We start from the raw sequence: 27,957 nt of genomic DNA on the forward strand, positions 1-27,957 counted from the left end.
TGAGCTTTAAATATAAGGACACTTTGATTTTGGAACTTTTATTTTATTTTTTTCTATTTTTTGTGGATTAAAGACAGATTGATTCATCCTACGCTTGCCTCTTTTTTCTTCATTTTTTATTGGATTATGTTTGGAACAGACGAGTCAGAAAACTTCACGTCCTGCAAGGAAGTGGTAAAACTTTGTGTGTTGCCACTACAGTATCAATAGATACTTTATATACTTAGCGATTTGTTTCATCTTTCAAATTTGGCTCAGTGATCAATGACAACTGTTTTTATGGTGTGACAAACTCATAACACAAATTTATTTTTGCTTTACTCGGACTTTAAGGCGAAGACAACACACGTTTCCTAACTATCGGGTAGATTCTACTGCTTAAAGAGTTTATGAACACCAGTAAGGAGAAATAACGTGCAAATGTGAATTTTATCCTCAATATTGTTGTTGTGGAGCCGGTGGTGGTTTGGCTGATGAGAAGCAGTCACAGGTTTGATTCCTGCAGCTGTGGATCCACTTCCATGTTTTAGAGCGGCCTCTGTCTGCGCCTGGACGCAGCGCAGCATGAAGGCAGCGGGGAACAGAAACACTATGGCTGCCTCTCTGTCTCTCACTCAGGTAACTCTGCTTCTTAACTCTTGCACAGCGGCTCCACGGCTCCATGTCGTCGCTCTGCCTCTGTCGGGGGTTTATTTTGGTAGAGCTGGTGGGTGTGGGCGAGTGGACCGGCGGCCTTTCCCGGTGCTTTCCTCTATGGGTGTAGTTTGGTCCCGTTCTGACTGGGAAAAGTTTCTGTCTCTGCGCAAGGGCGTAGCTAGCCTGCTAGCATCGATGCTAACAGCCAGTGAGTGTATCTGAGTGTTGAATGGGACTAGGGCTGCTTGGAGCTGCTTTGTTAAACTTCACATGAACCTTGTCACTGCTGGTCATTGCCTTGTTGGTGTCATCATATTGTCGCAGAGTTTGGCTTTAAGCTACAGAATGAAAACACATACTCAAGTTTAGCATGTAACTCTCACATTTTGTTGTTTCCTTCTTTACAAACTCAACAAATACATTAAACGTGCCACTGTAAGGGTTTCCCATGCAGCCAGGGTAGCTTTTAATATGGTTAGACTGGGAAACCATCCCGTTTACTGCTGTAGGTGGAAGTAAACATGCCCGAGGCTCCGGTGTTACGGATCTACTGGTTTTACAGTTAACTGATGATCAACTTCCGACTTTGGTCAACGCGTCTTTTATAAACAAGAAGAAGGTTATCACAGTAATACATCATAGTTTGCACTCAAAATGTTATTAAAACATAAAACTAATCCATTCCTTTATTTTGATACGATTTTGTACTAATAAAATTTGAAACGTAAACAGTTACGCAACAGATGGTTGACTAAACATCAGTGATGTCCTGATACATCTTTTTCACTTCCGATACAATACCGATATTGCCGCCTTGAGTATCGACAGATACCAAGAATTAATCCGATACGATATCAGCACAAATCATACATACTTTTATTACCTATTTTGTAGTGTGGAATGTTAGAAAATGTTTGATCATATGATGTTACTGAAACAGAGAACAATAGTCAACAATTCAAGTTCACTTCAGTTATTTTTTACTGTCAGTATATGATGGGGACAAAAACAACAAAAACTTATCGGAGTGCTTTAATCAGAGATTTCAAACGCAATCCGATATTCGTTTTCTGGTTGATATTGGACCGATATCAATATCGTATCGGGACACCCCTACTAAACATTATTAATTTCTTATGCTATACATTACTACGCCTAAGCTTAAAGTGCAACATAAGAAGTCTAGTTTAACTTAAGCCAGTCATCACCTAATAAGGAAACCGCCGGTAGATTTGTTACACTATTTATTAGTGCATTATTATTGTAAGAGATGTGCATTGTGGCCATTCCTTGGGTTTGATTATTGTAATCTTGTCATTTACATTTACAGTATATCAGAAACCAAGCACAGTTTAAAAACAGTACGCGGAATTTAACTTGGTAGGTGGTGCGTAGAACAGAAAAAGAAGAAAAAACAAACCAGAAACAATAATAATAGTGATAAATATGAAAGATAAATGTATGCAAGTATATGCTACAGGTAATATAATTTTTATATCATGGTGGCAGAGCTCCATTAAATCAGTTTCATGCATTGATTTTGTGGCTCTAAATTGTCATACACAAATTCATACTGAAATGACAATGAAGTGATAACAATAACAGCTATGCAGTTTATACTTTATTAATGAAAAAAAAAAATCTGTTTTATATTTGTGCATGATAAGCGTGTGCTGCTCTGGTCCATTTATTTTTTTTTCAATCAAAAAATCCAATTTTTTAATTGAAAAGCAAATAAACAAGCTGTATACGTAATAAAGGCAGCTGCTGTAAGATTGTGCAATTGCCTTGCATCCGTTGCTTCCTCTATTTTGCAATAGAGAGGTAAAGCATCTGTTGGTCTTCTACAGAAGTTGACTAGTTTGGTTTAAATCTAGAGCAAAGGGCTGTAGATTCTTTGCAATGAATGCTTTATTTTAATTTCTTGTCATTAGGGTTACCATGGTTTAGCTGTATTTCCTGCACACTTGATGATTATCAATCATGCTTACATAAATGTAATGTCAGTCAGTTAATATGATGATTACAGATGTAAGCAACAGAACTGGCCAAAAAGCCACTTTCATACAGTATGTCCTGTAGTGACAGGACAGTATAAATAACTGGGCTGCAAATGAATAATATTGCAGAATTACTTGGTGTCTGCATTGTAATAAACAAACAATCATTTTAAACACCCTGAAAGGAGGAGCAAGCAGCTCAGAAAGTGGATGGATGAGTTTAAACACATCACAACATATTGGTGTTGCAATCAGTGAGAGGAAGTAAACTAAAGGAGACACTTTCTGTCTCTGTCATGTGACCCGACTATGTTTGTAGCTCAAAATGCTTTAACTCACCATCACCATCACCAACCCTGGGTTAATTCATGTTTAAGCAGCTACTAGGAAATGCATCTCAATGTTTTGTAATTCCATATCAATAGATTTTAAACTGTAATGGGAAATGTACTATTTCTTGATTATTAATAGGGATTTAACGATTCACTCAACTCCCGATACGATTCCCGATACTGGGTTCACGATACGATTCTCTCACGATTTATTTTACAACCTAATGACTGAAAAATATTCCTTTATTTTTTTTGGGAAAAAAACTAGAAAATACTCTATTATTGTCCTTTTATTTTTCATTGTCAAAAGAATCCCTTGATAAACTATTCAAAACAATGCAATTTAACTAAAAATAAATCTTGAATTAAATAAATAAAGGAATAATACAAATGAAGAAGAAGCCTATTACTTTAAATTCTGGTTCTATAGTAAACAATGCAAAACTGCATAATAGTTCTTTTTCTTTTTAAAAGTGCAACTGAAAATGTATTTTGTGCCTTAACAATTGGACTTTAAAAAAAAAAAAAAAACAGTCATTTCACTGATATACATCAGATATTTGTTTGGACCAGCAGAGGGCACTGGTAACCCAGTGGTCGGTTGGCATGCAGAAATTCATGCAGTGAAGAAGAGATGCTATGCTAGCAGACAGAACTAATAGAAAAACGTGACTTTTACAGATATTCACGTAATAATACAGATATTCTTTCGGTGCTAAAGGGGTAAGGAATCATTTATTAACATGTTTAAGAGTAGAATGCGGCCAGAAAGAAAGTAGTAGCAGATTCCGCCCACCGCGTACACTGCTGGACAAGAGAAGGGATAAACATGTTTAAAAAAAGTACTGCGATTCAATTTTCAAAGTATCGATGTCAATCGTGATACCTATTAATCAATTTTTAACTGCCTTACGATTAATCGTTACATCCCTAATTATTAATGCTAAATCAAATGCTTTCATCAAAACTGGCATCATTTTTATATCAACTTTTGTACTATCCTATCTTTATGTGGACATACAATCACATTCACCCTAGGACTTCAATGATCTTGATTCATTTTTATGGGCTAATTGGATAACAGAGAGAAACTCATGTATTTGCTGAATGGAATAAACCATTTCTGTTCTGTTTGGCTTCCACCATCTACTGTAGCTGAGGAATAACTTCGTCATAAAGCTCTCATTATGATGTAGTATTTGGAACTACAGACTTTGTTTATCAGGTTACTTTTGTAAATAAAAACTTGTTCTTGAATGCTTGGATGTGCAAATAAGTTTTCTACTAGTATTTGAAGATTTGCACACTTTTAAATTGTAATTATTCTCTAATTTAAAATAAAATGTGTAGTAGACCTGCCTGACGATAAAATAGATAAAATCCCTGTTCTCGTTTTTTATACACAGAATTTGAAATATATCTCTGCTAATATAAAGTCATCTTTGTTGATTTTCTGATCATAATAAGACACAATCCATAAACGAAGAGCTTGTGCTTGTGTGAGTTTGCACCAAGTGTTAGTTATTTGGCAGGTGTCTGCCAGGTCCAATAAGTAGGTTACTATCTCAGACTTGTTATTACCATTGGAAGCAGTGATCATGCCTCCTTCTCACAGATGATCTATTTTTATTGTAATGATAGTTCATCGGACCAGCGGATGGAAACGCACCAAAAAGAACTCTCAGCTTAAAGCAGAACTAAGTAACTTGCGCTTAGCGCTCCCCCTAAAAGTCTCTTTTGGTTATGTCGCTGTCGTAAAAACTTCCACACACTCCGCTGCCTGCCCCACCCCACAGCTACATGCAGTGTGTGATGTGTTTGTTTGTGTGCTGACAAAGTGGCTCTGAAAATGGATGGATGGATATTTGTGTGTGTGCTGCCTGATGGAACTCTGGGTTGCGAGTGTGTGCGCGTGCCTGTTGCCGTGACGATGGAACGTGATTGCTATGTGCTGCTGCTGTCACTGCATGGAGTTGCTCCATTCCTCGGACAAAGGTCTTTTCTGCCTTTTTTTTTTTGCTGGCTCCGCCATGATATAAGTTTGAAAATGAGTTTGTAGACAACAGTGTGCAGCCACGGGGCTGGTCATGCCTTGTGCCTGTGTGTCAGTTACAACACTGAGCTCTTAAATTAGCTCTCCTGTGGCAATGTAAAACCTACCAACCAGCTTAGATTTAGGATGTTATTTAGTGCTAGTGTCAACTTTTTCTCATTGTAAATTGTTTTAAAATGCTATGGGTGTGTTGTTGTTGTCACTCCTGTGTTTTGTGCTGCACCTGCACGTTACAACTTTCAACTCCAACACACACACACACACACACACACACACACACACACACACACACACACACACACACACACACACACACACACACACACACACACACACACACACACACACACACACACACACACACACACACACACACACACACACACACACACACACACACACACACACAGTGATTTGTTTCCTGTTCTGCTCTGCTTAAAATAATTGTATGAGCAAAGGAAAGAGTGTTTTCTGGGAGGATGTGACCAGTGAACACAGCTGAGTGTCTCCTGAGGAGTGACGTCCTGTTGCCAAAGGAAGTGTACGTTGTATCCTGAGGCCAAGCACCTCCGAATGTAGTTCAGATAAAATGTACAAACTGACAGAAATCCCAGATCAAAGCACAAAGCTTTTGTTCATTGATCATGATGATCAGACTAGCAAACAAACATCAGCTTTAGGAGTTAATGACTGAGTTGGGTTTTGACAGAAAGTATTGGCCAGTGATGGCTAGGTTCAGATATGTTCAGATTAGAGGTCGACCGATATGGGATTTTCAAAGGCCAATGCTGATACCGATTTCGAAAAAAAATAATTCAGCTGAGGCTTTTATACTTTCTTTTAAAGCACACTGATTATGAAAGACAATTGGAACGCTCATATGATATTAATGTATATATTAAAAATGAAATTAAATACACCAATTGAACTCTTAACATTTATTGAACTTTAAATACACTCGTACACAACCAAGTAAAACAAAAAGTACAGGACGGGTAAGTAGCAGTAAAGCACAACAACAATATACAGTGTGCAAGTAGTGGTTTTAAACTGAATACCTGTTTTAGGTATAACCACTCACTCCTTCCCTCTGTTCACAGGCACTACCATTAAACCTAAGCTTCACACTTGTCATCATATGCACAACTACTACATCACATCTTACTCTCACTTTAAAATAATTAACTCCTCCCAACCCTTTGTATTTTCTACCTTGAGTCTCTCCTCCCTCTTCCCTTCCCCCTCACATAGGGGTAACACTGCCCTCTCTTTTTATTTACTCCCTATATTAAAGTGTTTCTTACCCTTCCTTAGGGAGAGTTGGTGATGGTCCAAAAAAAAAAAAATTTTTTAATGGCCAATCCGGAAAAAAGTCCATATATCGTCGACCTCTAGATCAGATTTGTTCAGATATGTATGAGACGAGTTTACTTTTGTTGTATCATTGTATCTTGAATATTTTCACCCTTTGTCTCTGGATTATTGTGATATTTATCGCTAAAACACATTCTATATCCTCTAAGGTTTAGGGTTGCAGGTTGTTAGAGACGGTCTCGTCTTACACATGACACAAAACTGTTTACACTTCAGTCCACTACTCATGAACAGCTCTAATAAGTCATGTCTCTTGTAGATATTACCTGTTGGTCAATAGTAAAAAAATTAATTAATAATGCAGATTTTTCACCCTTAAATGTTTAGCATGTGCCATCAATTAATTTAATTATTTTGACAATTGCTGTAAATCTGTGGGTAATGTTTTTCAGTTTCAACATTTTCTGAATATTTGAGCCACATATGGTAAATTAAGTGTAATCTAATCCAATAAGAGCAAAAACTAAGAGATAAAGCAAAGTGATTGTCCTTGTTTCCTGGGTATTAATAAAGCTTTGTTTCTCTTTTTGAACAGCTCTCCAGTGGAAATCCCATTTATGACAAATACTACAGACAGGTATATACACCCAGTGTTAAAGCTCTTTTTCTATGTGGTGTTGTCATGTGAAACCCAGTGTTTTTGACAGTTTTATCATCGTTCAATAGAAATAAATCAATATTTCATAACATTTCTGAGTTAATATAATGAATGTTTATGCAAGATAAATGCTTAAATCCAAAGGTTGTAGCATAGCTTTCACAGCAGTATTTTGGTGAGCACGTATCTCTCTTATTCTGCTTCTGTGTCCAATAAACAAAGTACCGTAGCTTGATGAATTAGTAATGTCTGCTTTTGCCCAAAGTGCCTGAGGAGCCCACTGTGAGTCTCATGAACACAAGGAAATGAACTGCAGAGAACTAAAGTCGTTATTATTAATTTTTACCAGCAATTCAAGTTTCTCATGGACTCAGTGCTCAGCAAAGTCATTCTCTCTGCCTTTATATTTATTTAAGACAAAGATATTTAAATGAAAGATAAAATATTAGCATTTTCCAACATTCAAACTGTGTAATTCATTCATTGCCGTTGGTCTCTAGCTGTTTATATATGAAGATAATCTAACAAGTGTTTGGATGTGAGCAGGTGGATCCAACCAGCAGCGGACGGGTAGCAGCAGCCGATGCAGCTTTGTTCCTGAAGAGGTCCGGTTTACCTGACCTGGTGCTGGGAAAGGTGCGCAGACACTCCAAAACATCCCACTGTTGGTTTTAGAGATTATAATGTTGGGATTAAATGAGAGAATTGCAAATATCTTCACAGATCTGGGATTTAGCAGACTCTGAACGAAAAGGCTCACTTAACAAGCAGGTATGAAGGCACGTTGCCGTCTTGTATTTTTGACTCTCCACACAAATGTAATGTAATCATCACAAGGCTTGTGTGGCTGTCGTTTTCCTTTCAGCAATTTTTTATAGCTCTACGTTTGGTTGCTTGTGCTCAAAATGGCCTGGAGGTGGCACTCAAGAGTCTTAATGTAGCTGTTCCTCCTCCTAAATTTGTAAGTCTGATGCTGGGAATGTAAACTCTACCAAGATGCTGTCTTTGAATTTTTGGAAAATTATCCAGATGCTTCACACTTGATTTCTGATGCAGACACTGCTCTGTTTTTTTTCTTTTTTTTTCTCAGCATGACACGAGTAGTCCACTGTCAGTAGGAGGTGTGACTGCTGACAATTCCTGGGTTGTCAAGGTGAGACATTTAACAGCTGAAGGATAGGAGTTAGTTTTTTATTAATTGTATTACATTTAGTTAGTTTAGTATAGTTAGTTGTTTAACAAAACGCAGAAATATTTGTCTGCCTTTAACCTAGGGATGTCCCAATACAACTTTTTCAATTCCGATACCAAAATTGCAGCCTTGGGTATTGGTCGATACCGATATTGATCCGATACGATATCAGCACAAATCATTCATACTTTTATTACTTATTTTGTTGTATGGATTGTTAGAAAAGGCTTGATCAAAAGTCAGCAACAACTGACCCATTTATTATTAACCAATTGTTTACATACATTTTAAACTTCAACATAATATCTACAGTATTCTACAATTGAATAAATATAATATATATCAGAGATTTTTTGTTGCAGTCCGATAAAATCCGATATTCGTTGACCAATATCCGATATCAATATCAAATCGGGACACCCCTACCTTAACCTTCAAATATAAGTGTGTTGAAAACACACTTTAAAACAAATCTATATATTTTTTTGTGCAACATGCATGTCAAAAAAAAAAGTATTTTGCAAAATAAAAGACAAGTCCAACATAAGACATTAAGTATTTATTTATTTTTAAACAGCTGTCCGCGACCCACTTTCGGGTACAGACCCACTAGTTGAGAATCGCTGCTAGAAACTAGCGCTGAACGATTTTGGAAAAATAATCTAATTGTGATTTTTTTTTTTTTTTTTCCCTCAATATTGTGATTGCAATTTAAACAATTCAACTAAAAGACCCTAACATTATTCTTTTTTAATAACTGGATATTTGTATTAGAGTACCATAGAATGTAAACAGCATCCTAACATTTTATCAATATTTTGCTTCCTCAATATTTGTAAATACTTGAATAAAACACTTGTTGGACGTTGTCGTTGTAAATTTACTGGTTAATAGTCCAAGATGAATAAATGCACGTTTTCAATTGAAGCTGCTGAGAGTAAACAAACACACCCACAGCTTGTACATTGTGGTATTAACCATTTCACATGTGTTTTTTTTCTCTCAGCCTGAGGAGAAGATGAAGTTTGACTCTGTCTTTGAGAGCCTGCTCCCAGTCGGAGGAATGCTGACAGGAGAGAAGGTCAAACCCGTCCTGCTCAACTCCAAACTGCCGGTCGACATCCTGGGCCGGGTACGAATCTCACGCAAAGTGTTCAATCATCTGAGATCATCTAGTGTTGTTTTGTGGTGGAAGCAGTCAGGGCTGCATGTTATTATGCATTATACAGTTTCTGTTTACCAAGCCTTGACTGAAGTCTAACAATTGCTTTATTTTGAAGGTTTGGGAGCTCAGTGATCTCGACAGAGACGGCATGTTGGACAGAGATGAATTTTCGGTGGTACGACACGAGTTATCATTTTTTATGTTTTATTTTAAAGTTCAGTTTAGTTGTGACTACTCCTGAATAAATAATTTTTGCTTGCATGTGTAACAAGGATTTTATAATGTAGAACAGTGTTTTTCAACCGTTTTTAAGCCAATGTACATCTTTTCATTGTAAAAAAAAAAAAAAATCCCAAGTCACACCACCAACCCAAGATGTTAAAAATGTAACTTTGTAGCAATATGCAGTTATTCTTATCAAAGTGTCTTGAATAGGAATCATATTAACTTAAAGAAATGTGTTTTTATTATCTTTCATATTTCTAATAAAAAGTGCAATTAACAATCTGCAGTCATTCTTATAAGTGTTTTTAATAGGAATTAAATGAACAGCAACAGAATTTTTTATTTTTTTTCCAAACAAAGTGCAATTAACAATCTATATTAATACTTATCAAAGTGCCTTGAATACAAATCAAACAAAACAAAAAAATATTTGATCATCTTTGATATTTTGCATACTTGATACACGCTGTAGGAGGGATAAAAGTAAGTTTAAAAAGATATATATATATATATATGATCAGAACTTCATTTGAACTTTATTCGGTTAAATATTGTTTTGATTTATATAATGAATTTTTTGACATTGTATAATTTTGGATTCTATTTATATAATATATGACCCAAATCTTGAAATGTAATAATTTCCCATGGCACACATTTATGCCGCGGCACATTGGTTGAAAACCTCTGACCTAGAAAAACAACTTATGAAATATTAAACTAATGCATTTAATGTTTACCGATGTTTTTCCAGACTCTGGAAGCAGTTTGTGTAGAAGTAAAAGGAAAACACTTGTAAACATGTGCTGCTGTGCTGTTGCTTTAGCATTGATTGCCTTTGTTGTCACTGTGCCACAGGCTATGTATCTGGTGTACAGAGCTCTGGAGGGCGAGCCTGTTCCCATGTCCCTGCCACCACCCCTGATTCCTCCCTCCAAGAGGAAAAAACCTTCTGCTCCTCCTGTGATGCCCCTGTTACCTTCACCTCCCTCTGTCAAAGACAGTCGCTCCTCCCACTCTGCTAAGACCATGCCCCATCCTCCTCCTAAACCCACCCCAGCTCCTGCCCCGACACCAGCAGCTACCCCTGTGAGTACAGCCTCCGTCAGTACCTGAGCTGCTCTAGTGTCTTTGGTTTAGCTGCAGACACACACACACACACACACACACACACACACACAAACACACACAGAGTTAGACATGATCTCAAATTGGCTAGTTCAGTGTGTTTTTCAAAAGAAAAAGCCAAGGGGGAATGCTAAGGGAAGGGTAAGGAAGCTATGAGGTTTGTGCTGATGGATGTTACTCTGTAGGTTGGGAGTACATACTAAACAGACTGTTTATTTTTCTTTCTGTCAGTGGGTGGTCTCCCCATCAGACAAAGCTAAATACGACGAGCTGTTCAGCAAGACAGACGGGGACATGGACGGCCTGGTATCTGGACCTGAGGTCAGAGACATATTCCTCAAAACTGGACTGCCCTCGGCCACTCTGGCTCGTATTTGGTAAGCAGAGTCCTGGAGTATGATGTTTAGATTACACAGTCCTGTACGGGGCCTAATGTTAGTGAGACTTTTTCTCTTCATGAGTTTCATTTACATTTAAAAATGAGGAAGGTTGAAGAAGAAGCAGCAGCAGCAGCTTAAGAAAGAGTTGCAGTAGAAGAAAGTTATGCAACGTACTCTAGAAGTTTATGAGAGAAAAAAGCATATTTTTCATTTAGTTTCATTGTTTCTTCTTTGTGATGATATAAACTTAGTCCCATTTTCCTATATTGATTTTATTATAATCGTATGAATTTTGATGAACATTCAACAAATGTACTTTTTTTTTGCTGTCCTTTGTTAGTAAAAGCAATACGTTTGCGCTATTGTGTGGATGAGTATCATTTTGTATGGATTTCTCTCTCCGTGTGATTGATTAGTTTCCGTCCTGTTGTGACTTTTGGCATCCCAAGCGCTGGATGTGACGATCAAAAATAGCCGTCGCTCGAGGTGAAAATCATTTCCCGCTTTATGTAACTCGTGTGTCTGTGTTCTCAGGGAGCTTTGTGACATTGGAGACATCGGAAAACTGACCCGAGAACAGTTTGCCCTGGCACTGTTCCTGATCAATTTGAAGCTAACTAAAGGCCTCGACCCCCCTCAGAGTCTCTCACCTGAGATGATTCCTCCCTCTGACAGACAAAACCTCAAACTGGTAAGAAGCATTAAGCACACAAGGCTCACATTTTCTTCTTATTCAAGACTTTTATGTGTATGGATAAAATGTCAGTATTTTTTTAGGTTTAGAGACGAATTTCTCTAATAAACATACCCCACTCACAAAACCTGTGAATGAATATCCCCGAAAGACGCCAATCACAATTCACAAAGGAGTTAAAAGACATGTATGTTAGAGACAATTGGAGAAACACTTTTAAAATGTATTAAGTCACTAAAAGTCTGGTAATAAATGGTATAAAGTTGAGATCTTGGTTGATGTGTGTAACTTTAGTTTACGACTGCATTTGTCTCATTTCCTCTTTCGTCAGTAAAGTGCCGTTGTCCCTTTGTGTTGACATCTTGTCTACTTGACGAACTATTGGGACATCCTTGAGTGAATTTAATAACTTGTTGAAAGTCTGCATCTACTGTCTTTAAATGCAGTGTTTTAGTTCATGACTTTTGTCAACAGTTGTGGGAAGACACAGGTGCAAAGATTGCTGCTCATCAACATTAACAGCCCCACACCCTTATCGATAGTTCCACCCTTTAACTCTGTATGTTTTCTTTTTGCTTCCTGTGAGTTAACGTCCTCTTTGCTTGTCTCTTGGGTAGAACAATGTGACCAACCTGGCGGCTGACTTCTCTGCCATCAAAGAGCTGGACTCGCTCAGTAATGAGATCGTTGAACTACAAAGGTAAACTCATCTCATCAGAATGATTTTATTCCCTGAAGACATTAACATAGGACTAAACTGTACGTAGCCACCACCAGAAGGCACTGTTTCCACAAAATCACATAAGCCCCATTTCCTAGCTCATGGGTGACAAACCCCCTATTTAGGTTTTAGGTTTTGATACAAGATATTTGCTATTATGTTTTCCTTGTTGAGTATTTAAATTGTACCACTATATGGCACAGGTATTTCTACCAACTAGAGATTGTACATTGCAGATAAAGAGCACAAAGAAATTTTTTTTAAGGAAGCACTTTCTCCTGAAATGATTACCAGTAACTACTTTTGGCAACATCTTAACACGTGAGATGTAATAATTGGCAGGACTTTTAATAGATTTAATAGACAAAAAGGTATCCTAGGAAATTGACACTGAAAGGAAAAAACATTTGGGATGTACTGAAATGAAATTTTTTGTCCAAAACCTTAAATGAGAAAACAAAGACCCAAACACTCAAAAAAATCATTATAGAAATTATTAGTACCTTTGCGTTTGTGTATAAATGTGTACTAACGTCACTAAAATTAAAACATTCCAATACAAACTAATGCTGGATTATGACCAGCTCTGTGGCTGCGCATGGTTGTCTACAAATTAATTAACTTTTCTCAAACTTATATCATGGCAGAGCCAACAAAAAAAGGCAGAGAAGACCTTTGTCTGAGGAACAAAGCAACTCCATGCAGTGACGGCTCAGCAGCAACACACAGCAACCACACACACTGTTGTCATGGCAACAGGCACACGCACACACTCACAACCCAGCGCTTCATCATGCAGCACACACACAAATATCCATCATCCATCCATCTATCCATCCATTTTCAGAGCCGCTTTGTCAGCACACAAACAAACACATCACACACATTTCCACACTCCCTTCCATATTACTCCCACATCATTCATTTATTTTACTTGTTTCTCTTCCTCATACTGTTCACATGGTCACACGGGACTGTATGTCTTAAAGCACCCTTAGTGTCACTGTTGTACTAGGGTTTTTCAGTGATTGGTTGCTACTGTCTTGGGAGAGCAAAGGTGTGCATGTAGCTGTGAGGTGGGGCAGTTAGTGGAGTGTGTGGAGTTTTTACAACAGTGACTTAACCAAAAGAGACCTTTAGGGGGAGCACTAAGCGCAAGTTACTGAGTTCTGCTTTAATGCTTCAAAGAATAAATCAATTAAGAATATGTAAATATGTCTTTTGCACTGACATTTCAACAATGCACAATATAAAATAAAGTTTAACTTGACCCCACTCATACATTAAATAATATTGTACAGGCCTCTACCTCTGGACAGAGTGTCAAATTAAATTTGTTCTCTAATTACAACACAGTCCATTGAAGTTCTTGATGAAGAGCAGCTTATCTGATTTATTACAGTGTTTGTGTGAGCATCTCCTCTCCTTTCCTGCTCTCCATGAATGTCCTCTGCATTGCAGCGTGGATCATTTATTGTGCAAGCTGCTTTAATCCAAGTAACGATTTTTATAACGCGGACCAAGTACAGTCGTAATGAAGCGCAGAGAATCTCTGTGAAACCAGATTCATGCATCTCGGAACGATTTAGGAAAATAATCTAATTGCAATTTTTTTTTTTCCCTCAATATTGCGATTGTGATTTAATATGCAATTATTTTTTCAAGGGCCTCTTGTGAATTTTTCAATGAACACAAGCAATAAATCAATCTGTTTCATAATAAAAGATTTCTGATTTATTTAAACTTTAAATAGATATAAAATATGCATTTTAAAGCACAGATTACAACAATAAAGAAAACAAATCTGTGGCTTTACCTCTTCAACATACTGTATCTAACTTACTTCACGTTTCATGAAACATCATGTAAATATGTGGACTGAACTTCTGAAACACTCTGTGAACAGGACAGTACAAGACAGGACAAGAAAAAAACTAAATTGCAGCCTTTGCAATTAGAAAATCGCGTTTCATGATATTGCGATAATATCGCCAATGGAATTAATCGTTCAGCTCTACATCCAACTATATGAATCACCAGTGATATACAGGTCTCTATTTAGGCGTCGCAGCCCGGCACGTTAGGATGTTTTAGTCAAAAGCTTTCAATACAATAATGCTAGGGGGTATTTTTATTTTTTGGGTAACAGCAGATTTATTTACTTATTTATTTCGAACAAACAAATAATTAAAAAAAGAGATGAAAATGAATAAACAAATCTCAACAGAAATCTCTATTTAAAAAAAAAAAAAAAAGTCACTTTCATTGTAATGCACTTTTGACTCGTTCAGCAATGGATAGGAAGAAGCTTGTCATGTCCTACCCCCATTTTTCACCATTAATAAAAGCAAAATCCAATAAACTAAACTAAATGGACAATACAAATAAATACATAATCATCTGTGAGGTTTACATTCTCCTTCATTTCTCTACTTTTCAAAGGTATATTTTGAAAAAAAAAAAGGAAAAAAAATTAAACTGCATCATATTCATACTTTAATTGTTTCATCAAGGCTGTTCTGCAAAACCACCCCACAAATGGAAATATAGATACTTTTTAAAGTGGTCTGAGCATAATGTTGTTTCAAGTTTAGTTTCTTTCTAAAATGATAACTTTCCTGTCCGTCTGTGAACAGTTCTTGTATGTTTACAGGTACAGATGATGATTTACAGACAATAACTTTCTACACAGACCTGCACTGAGCTATTTCTGTGACTCAAACATGATGATGCTGTTGTCTTTCTTTCAGCTTTGTCTGTGAAGCTGTGCTCACTCTGGTACTTTTTTCACACGTCATCTGATATTGTCAGACATCTCGCTCTTAAATGTCTTCCTGTATCTGGCTGAACAACACATTATAACTTTATGACTGCGCACTAAATTTTTAATTAGGTTATATAATCATTCTAGGTAATGATAAAGTAAGCACAAATGATTTGTGGACATTTGATTGATTACACAAACAGGGTTGACATCTTAGGGTGGTTTTGAATGATGGTAGATGTTTCTGGAATCTGTGAATAATAACACGCACTCCTGCACTGTGCACATATAATAACTCTTGGTTCCATTTTACAGCCTTACAATTTCTCTCTCTCTCTCTCTCTCTCTCTTCTGCTGGATGCATTAAACACAGGCGAAGAATAAGGATGACTCTGATAGATGTTGGAGGATGGCTCATCATCACTCCTCCCTTTCTTCCTCATTCCACACACAGCCATCTGCTCCTCACTCTTTCTCTCCCACACACTCACTTGAGCAAACACACGCTCACTTTCACCAACACTAATTCTTCTACATCCTGAAAACTTGCATACTTTGCTTTTCCCCCCCATCTTCACACTCCTCCTCCAGCTGTAGCTCTCAGTGCTGTGAAGTTGAGTTTTCAGGACTGGATCATGGTAGCTCAGGGACAGGAGGCAGTGGTGGTGGTTCAGAAGCAGCTGAAGGCGTGTCTGGTGGATAGACGGCTTGGCTTCGGCGATCTTCAAGCAGCGAGCCTAAGCTGTCTTTCTATGGTTTCTAAATACTCGTGTGTTTTCTGCTGGACCCCCAGAGAGAAGAGCACCGTGGAGGAGGAGGTCAAGGAAAAGGAGGAGGCCATCCGACAGCGCAGCACTGAGGTGAAGGTAAGATCTGTATGTCTGAGAGAGTTTGAGTCTGATCTCAGCACAGAGCACCCTGGAGACAAAGAGATTCATAAGTAGACTGAAGACAAAGGGGCGTTTTGCTTCTATCTTGGTATAATTAATGGCTTGCTGCTCCCGAGCTTCTGCATATTAATGTTGATGATGATTCACGATGGTGTTCGTTTTTCTAGCGTTGCCCTTTTTAGGTAACAGTTCAGCTCACTACAAGCCAGAGGTGTTAAAGCAGTCGATCATTTGTTTTCTGATTAATGTTCTTTAGGAGAAAATCAATAGTACATTTGTTGGGTAGTCTGAGAATTACAGTTTAGGTGTCCTGATGCGTCTCCCGTCTCTAAGCTTGAGTAATGGGATCTATTTTGGGAATCAAAGGCTTCACCTGCTAGTCCACGGTGAATTTTGGAGTGCAGTTTAATGTTAGAAAGTGTGGGTGGGTCTTAAAGGAGTCTCATGCTCCATTTTTTTAAACCATTGTTTTTCACAATTGTGCAGTGTGCCTCAGTTTATTCAGAAGAACTTTACAAATCCATACGATGCTGCTGAATGCCTGACATTCAGCAGGACCTTACACATCAGCACCAGATGTTTAAGGTCCTTGACATTTTGAGGTGTAGTCTTCACGGACTAAACTTGTTTGTCCAGCCCATACCTCCTGATACTCTGTTCGAAAATCAGTTAATAATTTAGAGGCCGAGGCGACCCGTTTTTGTTTCTTTAATTTTTTTTTCTGCGTAGGTTTTATTTTTTTACAAATGTACTTGAATAAACTTCCTGTCTTTGTTCCCATCCTGTTGACAGGACCTTCAGGATGAGGTAGCCAGGGAAAATGGGGGCCTGCATCAACTTCAGGTTCAGCGTCAGAAGATCAAAGATGTTCTGGAGGAGTTGGACCAACAGAAAGCGTCCCTAGAGGAGCAGCTTTCACACATTCGGAAGCAAACCAACCAAGAGACACAACTCGTAGGTCAAACTCTTTGCAAACGCATTAAAGACAATGTCGCAAAGTATTAATGCACGACATTTTCTTCAGCTTACATCATTTTTAAAGCGATATAACCACAGCAAAATATCAATACTTTTATCTAGATTTCATCCCTGCAGTCAGAGCATGAGGATCAGGAACAACAGATCTGTCAGTATGAGGAGGAGCTGGTCCAGGCTCGGGAGGAGCTCCTGGCTCTGCAGAAAGAGAGCAGGAGACTACAGGAGATGGTCCAAGCAGCCCAGGAGCAGCTCACCCCTCTGAAGGACTCTGTGAGAGACTCCTTCACACAAGTGGCTCAGGTTTGAAACTCAAAAACAGTGAGTGAAGATCCTGTGAAGCTGAATTTTAATGTTTTGGAGCTTTATTAATATTTTTTATATGGTCTGTATCTCAAAGTTGTAAAGCACATGTTCCAAACTCAAGGCCCGGGGGCCAAATCCAGACCTTTATCCTCTCAGCCCTTCTAATTACACAAATCCAATGAAACTCCACAGTATTTGGAGGGTGGCAATTTTCCCATGCAGTCATTTTAAATCTCAAATAGGGCAAATGACTCAATTTTGCTGAAATTATTTCTCATAATTTGAAATTTAAAAGAGAAAATTCTTCGGGGACTGATATCCGTAACTTATTGCTTGGATATTGTCTGTACCTTACATACTTTATGTATCATTTATACGTCAACTTGGGGAAATTATTGTTGAAATGGCTCATTTTCCTGCCTAAAATTTGTGGCCCTCTTAAGATCAAACTACTTTATATTTGGCCCCTGAACTAATATTAGTTTTATACCCATGTTGTAAAGGATTTTTGCTTTTATTTTTGCTTTCCAAACAGGTTCAGCAGAAGTTAAATGACCTTCAGGTGGAGGAGAGGTCAGTCACGGCTCAGCTAAGCTGGAAGAGAGCTCTGGAGGACAGCTCCCCCATCATGGTCAACGGATCAGCAGGCAGCGCTGCAGAGGCGCACCTCGGGGACCCGTTCAGTCAGGATCTTTTCCAGGAGGATCCTCCTAATGAGCTGAAGGTGGAAGAAGAAGAAGAACTGGAGTCCGTCTGTGGCCTTCAGCAGGATCATCCAGATCGAAAAGACAAAGGAGTGAGTGTGAAAGAAGAGGAAAGTGAAGAGAAGGAAGAGGAAAGTCCAAGTACCCCTAAGGAGGGAAAATCTAAACTTGATCCCCTGGATAATCTCTATACGAGTCTGGCAGTGTCTGATCTGTATAATAGTCTGTCCACCCTCAACAAGCAACGAGATGGCAGTGTTCAGGTAAATTTAGCAGTAATTATTCCTCTCTGGTATTTTTATTTGGAGCATGAAGCATTTTCAAAGCCTTTATCATCTGTTATACGACATTGGTTTTAGGCAACAGTGATAAAACAGCACAGCACAGGCTACACACACACACAGTCATTTAGGGATCTATTTTCCCGTCTGCACTTAAGTGCTTTTTTGCACGCTTGCAGTTACGTGCTTTTCTCCTACGCGTATTCTCCGGTCCAGGCCGCTGACACGCCCACCACACGTAAGTAGAGCAAAACCGCGTAGTCTGTGAATGAAGGCGGGCTGAAGGAAAGGAGGCGGTGATGTCATTTTTTTGGGCTATCTAGAAATCATGGAACATGAGAGTTTTCCCAACGCTTGCACATGTCATTAAAATCCATGAAAATGATAAAGTTCACTTTTAATTTGAAACGCCTTCATTGAACAGTGTAATAGGTTGATTTGATCAGATCATTGATCAGATTATTGCAACGTGACTGAGGATCGGCCGCATTCTTCTGTCCGAGTCACAGTTAGTCTCTCTCCTTGAACATCATCATCATTATTGCTGTAAAGCATGACCGAGTTAATACAGACGGATGTTTGCAGTGAAATAGAACTATTGGCTTCCATAATACGCTGTTTTAAATATAAATTATTTAAAGCGACCTGAGCTGAGCCTCATTAAAATATGTGTGGGAACAGTTTCTGGTCCATCCTCATTCACATGACAGTTTGTTACACTCTGTAGTGGATCAAACTGTGACTTTACGTTGGACATAGTATGAAAATAGTTTAATCACTGTGACCAACGTGGACAGAAATCTGCGTCTGTCAGTTTGAATTAATCGAGCAGCAGCAGTTGAGTGATCACAGCTGCTGCTGTGTGACACACGAGTCCGTGTGGCTTCAAATCTAACTAGCATTTCAGGGCTGCTCCACCCACAGTGCGCTACTGAGATAAAGGCGCGCAGCAACTAACCCAAGTACAGGGGGAGAATAGCGTGCAGCCAAAAACAGCGTCGTTGCGTGGCTTTTTGGACTTGCGCGCATGGGAGAATAGAGCCCTTAGATTGGATGTGATGATGACTGTAGAAACCTAGAAACTAAACTATGCAACACGGGTCTCTGCTATCTTTGCTTATCATTAATGCTTGTTTTTTAAACCCCCAGGATCACAGCAGCCCCACACCCAACAGCTCTGCTGAGGTTGAAGAGGAGGAGGAGGAGGATGATGATGATGATGAGTCATCAAAAGACAGTTCATCAAAGGAGAGTCCATCAAAGGTATGGTGCTAGTGGGAACAGTTCTGCTGCTTATTTTTAATTCAAAGGTTCTTTCTTTAAATGTTTGCAGAGCTGAAGATATGTAGAAAGAAATTTAAAAGAACTCCCCAAATGGTCAAATTTATGTAGTTGACTTTTGCTTTCAGTGACAGACGGGAGAAGAAAAATGTATGTTTTCTGTTTATATTTTAAAACCTTTAGACCAGGGGCTTATTTCACCAAACTTACTGTAGATCTTAGAATTAGCTAGGTTAATTCCAATTTTTCACTCCTCAATCCATAAGGTTATGGATCATTGTTTGCTCAGTAAACGTTGTGGTCCAAATAGAAGGACAGAGCAGTACGTTGTGCTGTTCACAGTTGAGCTTCTTCTTGGAGCCAGTATTGTCTAATAACAGGAGCCAACACCCTACTCTATAGTATTAGGCTCCATCAGGAGAGAGATCCGCATTCTATTGACTGATCACAGTGAGTGAGTGGAACTGCAGAGTCTGAGAGAATGAAGGCTGTTTTCTGTATGTGATAGTGTTTTATAATGTTAAAATATTAAAGAGCTTTAGTTTATGTAGATGAATTTGTCTGCTTTGGTTTACTGTGTTTTTTGTTAAGATTCCACTTACATTTTTATAACAAATACTGCTATGTTTCTCAATCAGGGTATATAAGAGGTTTTTATGAATATAAAGAGGATTATTAAGCCTCCTTTTTCATTTCCTGAAATAACATTTGCGTAACACGTTGTCCATGCATTTCATTATAAGTTTCCCATTTATATTTGCCTATAAAATTGGTTTTCTTTCATCCTCTAGGATGATATATTAAAATGTTAACAGCTGATATGAGGTTATTTTTAACAGGATTTTGCTGATTAGTTGGTTGAATGAGCTCTGTACACACACACACACACACACACACTCGCTTTGTCATCAGAGCTCTGTGGCTGCTCAACAGGTCTCCTCGCCAGAGCCGGAAAGCAAACAGGATACGACAGAATCCTCAGAGACGGCGTCCTCCTTGTCTCCACCTCAACCTGGTCCTCGCAACGCACCCGTGCCAACAAACCCTCCTTCCCTTCCTGACATGGACTTTTTCCATTCAGACCCCTTTACCAACCGTGAGTCAGCCACAGGTTTCACCTTCAAGAACATCGACTCAGTTATTTTTTGTTCATCTTGCCTTAGTATGAAATAAAGCAAGTGAATATTCAGACCTCCAAGTTTAAACAAACAGGTGTTTGTATTTTTTCTGCAGATGATCCTTTCAAGGAAGATCTCTTTGGGAGAGCAGGTGTTACTGGTAAAACCCCCACACAACCAAAACTATTGCAATACTGTGTATGATGTAGAGTGTTTCTGTCCTATTTCTCTTCCTGTTGCCGTAGATCCTTTTGATGGAGACCCGTTCAAAGGCACAGACCCGTTTGCTGCAGATGCTTTCTTCACACAGACCTCCAAAGCCACGTTTTCCTCAGAGGACCCTTTCTCTGGTTCAGCAGACCCATTCAGTGCCACCCCAGGTGTGCAGAACCCAGACTTGTTTGCAGCCCAGCTGGATGACGCGGCAGCTCCAGATACTTCTAAACCTTCCAACCCTACTCCAGCTCCCATCAATGTTTTCAGCTCTGTAGGGAATGACACGGCAGATTCAGACCCCTTTGGGGGCAAAATGAACACCACAGCAGATGCAGATCCATTCAAGTCTAAAGATGCAGGGCTGGATCCATTCAGCTGCTCTCCTCCAACCTCTGACCTGGCAGTGGTGAGTCAGCTACTGAGCTGATGCTTCCATTAGTTGGAGTATTTATTCATCATCTACCTCCACTGATCTCTATAATCTATAATTAACCTGAAAAATAAAAAATTTCACTAACTTCCTGCTTCGGATCTGCGTGATACAATGATTACACTGTGTGATGATTACACATGAAGCATAGTTTGTGTGACTCCAACTTGTGTTCATTAGATGTGTGTACCATCTACAGTAGAGTTAATTTCTACCACATTCTAAATATATATTTTATTTTTTCAGAAGGATTCTGCAGCAGGTAATGATCCTTTTGCTCCAGGCGGTACAACAGTGAACGCCAACACAGATTCAGGTAAGACGTGGTGATTTACATCACTGAGTATTCTTTACTGTGGTTTGATAATTGTTGATTAACTTCATGTTCATGTTTTTAGATCCATTTGCTGCCGTGTTTGGGAATGAATCGTTTGGAGGGGGATTTGCTGATTTCACTGCCTTGGCAAAGGTAATTTATTGAGATATTTCTGATCCAAAGCTGTGTTCATGTGAAGGTGTTCATTTTGCTCTTCCATAAAGTAGAAATTATGCCTGAAAACTTTCTAAATATATTTTTATTCTACATCTCTTCTGCTTTTTTCTTCACATTTGTTACTACACAAGCCTTATATTCTCCATTAGGAGGGAACCTCACGATGCAATAGATCAGAGTGTCACTCATTTTAGTTCAGGGGCCAAATACAAAGTAGTTTCATTTTAAGTGGGCCACAGTTTTTAGGGAGCAAAACTAGTCATTTCAACATCACTGTTCTCAATTTTGCACTTAATACTAGGGCTGAACAATTTTGGAAAATAAAATTATTGCGATTTTTTTTTTTTCCTCAATTTTGCGATTGCGATTTAATATGCATTTATTTTTAAGCATTAAATCAATCTGTTTCATAATAAACCATTTCAGATTTATTTAAACTTTAAATAGATATAAAATATACATTTTAAAGCACAGATTACAACAATAAAGCAAACAAATCTGTGGCTTTACCTCTTCAACATATCTAGCTAACTTCACGTTTCATGAAACATGTAAACATGTGGACTGCACTTCTGAAACACTCTCTGAACTTAACAGGACAGTACAAGATATTTGTGATACAGTACAAGATATATGTGATATTGCGGTAATATCACAAATGCAATTAATCTTTCAGCCCTACTTAATACGTATAGATGATGCATACATTACATAAGGCACAGACAATTTCCAGACAATTAGTGACAGATATCTGTCCCTGCAGGATTTTGTCTTTTAAATTACATTGATTTTGTGACCAATTTTTATTTAATTTGGGGGAAATTATGTGAAATAATTTTGGGAAAATTGAGTGCTTTGAACAATTTGAGATTTAAAATGACTGCAGTCAGGTGATAAAAACATTGGGAAAATTGCAATCCTCCAAATATTGTTTCACTGAATTTGTGTATTTAGAAGGTTTGAGGTGTCTACAAATTAACTATTTGGTAATTTGGAAAATCAATTATTACTTTTTAACTTTCTCCTGTGGGCTGGATTGGATGGTCTAAAGGGCCAGAATTGGCCCCCGGGCCTTGAATTTGAGACATGCAATAGATGATGCATGGATTGGAATACCGATGTTATACTAATTCTGCATTAATCGATGTATTGCAAGAAAATCACATGATACATTACAATTACAGTGTCTTTCTCAAAGATAAAAAAAGAGCTGCGATACTGTCAAGTGCAGAGTTTCAGTTTATTTACAGCAAATTAGTTTCAGTTTCACAGAATTTAATATAATTGCAAAAAGTGCATAACTGTCAGAATTATGAAATGTTTGTTGTGGTGGTTTTTGATGAAAGGGGACACAAAGGGTTTATTGTTGCAATGACAGGGACACACGAACCATAGTTTATCATTTATTTTTTGAAAGACAGAGCATGCACAGTTGTCTCAAAGATTGCACTGCATGCAGACATACAGTAGTTAAAGTAGAAAATTCATATTTAGCGCCATCATATCAATTATTGTATCGTGCATGGAAGGAGGACGTTTATCATATTCTGTGACACACTTGTGATGACACACTTGATGACATCACCTGTTTTGATGTGATGCTTTATCCATGGTTCTTGTTTGACTTACGTTTCAGTCGAATGGTGCAGATCAGTTTGGCATCAACAACAAGAACCTGTTCCAGGATGAGAGTAAGTCTCCCACTGCGGACGTTCCCCCAGCCCTGCCACCAAAAACCGGTACGCCCACAAGACCCCCTCCCCCACCTCCAGGTCAGTAGTGGTACATTAGAATAATAAACATGTCAGTCACCTGCTGGAGGCCGATTGTCCTCAGAGTGTCAGCGGTTTGAATTGCCTGTGTGCGCCTTCCCAGGTAAGAGGTCGTCCATCTCTAGAACCGAGTCCTCGGACTCCTTCCACCGACGAGGACACTTGGTTCCTCAGACCCCGGGAGACTTCTCCTCCTCCTCTTCTTCCTCCTTACCTGCTAAGGATCCTTTAGCTGACCCCTTCGCCCCTTCCTCCCCTCCTCGTCACAACGTACGGGAAGCTGACCGATTCGCCAGCTTTGACAAAGTGAGCACTTCTCCCTCCCCTCCTCCTGAATGTCAGTAGTTAGACCTCCTCCTCCTCCTCCTCTCCTTAATCCATATGAAGATGTTCAGTATGATTTAGAAAAGCTGAACACCTCTTCTAATTGCTCCATCCACTGCCAGCTTAATGGTTTGTTAGTTAATTTTCCACCTTTCTGCTTATTGTGTGTATTTTAGCTCTTTTTTTCTACATCGCCCATGCTTTTTCCTGCCAAACGAGATTAAACCTCACTGTCTTCACTGATAAAAGCTAATGTACAGAATTGTAAGATGATAGGTGCCTTAATATATAAAGTCTGAGTGTGTTTACAGTTACAGTTTAATATACAAACACATTTAATAATTTAAACACATTTCACAGTGAATGGAGCTTATAGTCAACCTTTCTCCTCTCCAGCTCAACGCACTAACAATGAATTCTATGCTCGTGCATGTTTTATGAGTGACTGACACTAACATTAGGTTGATGGGATATTTTTACTGCCTTTCGCCACACTGCTTTTTCCTCAGCGTATGTTTAGTCGTGGTCTAAGAGATTTGCCCTCACTAGTGGCAGATTGTTTCAGAAACACCTCAGCTGCAGAGTTTGATTACCATTTCAAATCATTACGTTTCATGACGCCACACTGGTTGTTGAAAAGGATGATATGAAACAGGATAAAGAAGTATGAGAGTCTACAGGATGCTGCTGTGACAGCATCAATTTATTTAGGATGAATAGTTGTTCCTTCTTTGGCTTTCCAGGTATGGAAAAGTTATTGAAATCATGTCCAATAAGCAGAGGTTTTTTACGACTGTACTTTAAATCAGCCGGAGTCATAATGTTGTTTTTACAGTTATCCTCCACTGCTATCATTCCTTTCCTGTCACTGGACAGCGCCTGCATGCTCCTACTCTTTAATCTTCATACTGTGTGATTAGCACTCATCCACTGATGCTTCTGCCCCTTTATACGCCATCGTTAGTTCCTGTTCCTTTAGTCTGTTACTATTTATTCATTACACGCCATGTCCTGTTCATCATTTTATCTGTCCTTTTATGTGTCTACCCCTGAAGCACGTTGTCTTCATTTTCTTTCCATTTCCGTTTTGTCTTTGTTTTTGTTGTGGAATATGTTCAATAAAATGTTAAATGAAGGCTACTATCTCAGCTTCTATGTGCATCCATGACGTCAGTGTGAACTTTTTGAGCTTGAAAAGACCAAATGTTTTGGTATTTTGAGTTTGTTTAGGTAAATCTTTGGTGTGTAATTCATAATAGAGCCATACAATATTGCAAATATGTATAATTGTGCACTTTAGGACAGACAGTTGCTAAACTTGGACTAATGTACAATTTAATGCCAAACAAATGTTTACCATAAATGTTATTGTAATGTGTTTTGTTTTGATACCAGAATTATCTGCTAACACGTGTCAAACTCGAGGCCCGGGGGCCAAATCTGGCTCGCAGGGTAGAGTAAAGATGGCTGAGAAAACATAAATCATTGTGTATATTACCAAATAATTTAGTTGTGGATATCTCAGTTGGTTTGCAAAGGGGTGTAAAATATCTGGCAAATTTCCACAGGAACTTAAGCTCGGGAATTTTGACAATATTTAGAAAAGGAAACTTTTTATGCAAATTATTTATTGAAATTAACCAGAAATTAGGAGTCATTTTACATCACTGCATCATATCCAAACATAGATATTGGCGTCCTTGCAAAATAACTTTAAAACTTTAAAAAACACAACATTTCAACAGATTTATTTGGAACTCAACAACATTTGCAGGGGATTCCAGTTTTCCCTTGCTTGTACAACATTATGGAAGTCATTTTTACTCTTGAATTGTTGAAACAAACCTTGTTTTTCTAAAATCCTGCTCAATCCTCTAATTATTTGACAAAATTACTTTCACCTATTGCTTGGATATTGTCTGTGCCTTATATATTGTACATACATGCTTTTATATCATTTATAATATATGAAAATGCAAATCCATTCCCCACCTCTGCGGCCCACTTCAGATCAAACCTGTCCGTATTTGACCACTGAACTAAAATTAGTTTGACACCCCTGATCTATAACATTCAAAAATGCCATGTTGGTCCTTTCAAGTATTTAAACGCAGTCATCTAAAAGAAAGAAGAACATCTGTGAAAAGCTGAAACCACACTGGAGTCTAATTCTGGTTACAGTCGTATAATAGTGCCTTGAAGGATCTCATTAAATTTCTCATGTTATTCAAATCTTCTTGTTTGCATGTTCTGCATGTTGCCCGATGGTTCCTGATCCTCAGTAGTGAACATTGTTTGCTTTCTGCATGTCTGAACCGCCTGGTTGTTCTTTTCTTCCTCTGTCCCTCACACACTGAGAGAATAACATAGCCTATGGATGTTTGTTGATGATTAACAAACGGTAACAGCATCACAACACAAGACTTCGAGCATGGTTTTAATGCACATCATGGCCAAAAAGCTGCTAGTTTCAAAAAGACGCTACCCCTTCTCATCAGTATATTGATTAAGGATCCAGGATGGGCTGAATATAAATCTTTAGGTTCACATTAACACACAGAAAAGCCATCATCGAGTTTCCAGAAAGTTTGTTTTTTTTCTGTTTCCATTGCGCAGTATCCAACCGAGGAAGACATGATAGAGTGGGCAAAGCGCGAGAGCGAGCGAGAGGAAAAGGAGCGCCTTGCAAGGCTCACCCAGCAGGAACAAGAAGACCTGGAGCTGGCCATTGCTCTCAGCAAGTCTGAACTCTCCTGAGGAATCCCCTCCCCCTCTCCATCCCTTACCCTGGTCCGACCTGGCACAGCACAGCCTGGTCCGGCTCAGAAAGCACCAAAGCAACGTGGGGATTGTACAGGACTCAATCAGCAGCACCTGCTGGCCCCATGAAGAGACTAAAAATAAAAACTCTCCCTTTCTGTCCCTCGACGACTCACTGTTCACCAACATCCACGGCAGCATCGCGTTCCCCATCCTGTTGGTCCCGACTGGACGAGTGGAACCGCGACGACAGTTCAATTGCAGTTAAAATTGGTTCAAAGAGTTTTCAAGTCTTAGGATTGTCGTGTTTTGTTGATTTCAAACCGTCTGCTTGTGCTGCAATAACTCTCCCCACTATAATTTATTTAAACCTGCACTCAAAATGCCTTTAGACTAAAGTTCCATTTTTAGCCACTAACCCAACTCACTACACTCACACTCGTTTGTTTTAGATCTTTATAACTTATACATCACTTTCAAGAAATGTTAGCAAAGTACAGAAATAACCTAAAGGTTTAGTTGTTCTTTGTTGATGATCTGAAACAATACTACGGTATCCGTGGATCTCTGTGCTGTTTTTGAAATGAGGAGCCTTTAAGGTAGTAGTCTCGAAACCTACTGCTTGTGTTTTTTTTTTTTTTTTTTTTTGTTTTTTTTACTTGAAAGTTCCAAGATTGGCTTCACTTTAACATTGTTTACCAACATGTTTCAGTAAACACAGCATTTCCAAACTTTAGGTATTTAAATCTCTGTACTTTAGTGTCAATTATTATCAGAGGAGATCATGAACAAAACTACAGGAGCCACTTCAATGACCGTTGGACGTTTGAGCGCTCTACTTTTCTGCTCCAGAGCAAAAAAAAATGGCAATTGTAAAAATCTGCCTGTTGTTATTGTCTATTACAGTTACCATTTTAAGTAATTGTTTCTTTCTGTAATTGTATCCTGACATGAAGGAATGTAATTCCATTATTATATTAATATTAAGCTCAAAACTAACTGGATAGTATCCCCCCTCCAAAGCAGTCTGTAAATTATACTTAAAAGCAACAAATGGTCACAAATCACTACGACACTCTTGGATAAACAGCTACTTTAATTTAAGTTAAGCAACGTTTTCAACGCATTTATAAAACTCTGGAATT

General features: G+C 38.5%; 1 protein-coding gene across 4 annotated transcripts; it reads left to right on the top strand.

The window, feature by feature from the left end:
• The first annotated feature begins 15 nt into the window (after positions 1 to 15).
• On the top strand, positions 16 to 27,941 carry eps15 (epidermal growth factor receptor pathway substrate 15). Of its 4 annotated transcripts, none has more exons than XM_028445410.1 (25): positions 16 to 174; positions 6,931 to 6,972; positions 7,540 to 7,629; positions 7,717 to 7,764; positions 7,859 to 7,954; positions 8,084 to 8,146; positions 9,192 to 9,317; positions 9,466 to 9,525; positions 10,434 to 10,664; positions 10,935 to 11,080; positions 11,618 to 11,774; positions 12,395 to 12,477; positions 16,056 to 16,128; positions 16,945 to 17,106; positions 17,233 to 17,430; positions 17,969 to 18,400; positions 19,568 to 19,681; positions 20,633 to 20,795; positions 20,933 to 20,977; positions 21,063 to 21,439; positions 21,710 to 21,779; positions 21,862 to 21,932; positions 23,593 to 23,728; positions 23,832 to 24,034; positions 26,669 to 27,941. In XM_028445410.1, the coding sequence occupies exons 1-25, from the start codon at positions 127 to 129 to the stop codon at positions 26,807 to 26,809; spliced, it is 3,375 nt and encodes a 1,124-aa protein (XP_028301211.1). In that variant the 5' UTR covers positions 16 to 126; the 3' UTR covers positions 26,810 to 27,941. The 4 variants fall into 4 exon arrangements, with proteins under 4 accessions (XP_028301211.1, XP_028301212.1, XP_028301210.1 ...); XM_028445411.1 differs by lacking the exon at positions 16 to 174 and adding an exon at positions 253 to 618 and having other exon boundaries at positions 17,248 to 17,430; XM_028445409.1 differs by lacking the exon at positions 16 to 174 and adding an exon at positions 255 to 618.
• The last annotated feature ends 16 nt before the right edge of the window (positions 27,942 to 27,957 follow it).

Source organism: Gouania willdenowi, chromosome 4 (genome assembly GCF_900634775.1).
Source record: "Gouania willdenowi chromosome 4, fGouWil2.1, whole genome shotgun sequence".
Classification (NCBI taxonomy): Eukaryota; Metazoa; Chordata; class Actinopteri; order Blenniiformes; family Gobiesocidae; genus Gouania; species Gouania willdenowi.

Coding starts and splice junctions, on each gene's coding strand:
- eps15 (XM_028445409.1), top strand. CDS start 565: ATGAAGGCAGCGGGGAACAGAAACACTATGGCTGCCTCTCTGTCTCTC. Junction 12,478..16,055: donor GAGATCGTTGAACTACAAAG/GTAAACTCATCT, acceptor CTGGACCCCCAG/AGAGAAGAGCACCGTGGAGG. Junction 19,682..20,632: donor CAAAGGAGAGTCCATCAAAG/GTATGGTGCTAG, acceptor GCTGCTCAACAG/GTCTCCTCGCCAGAGCCGGA.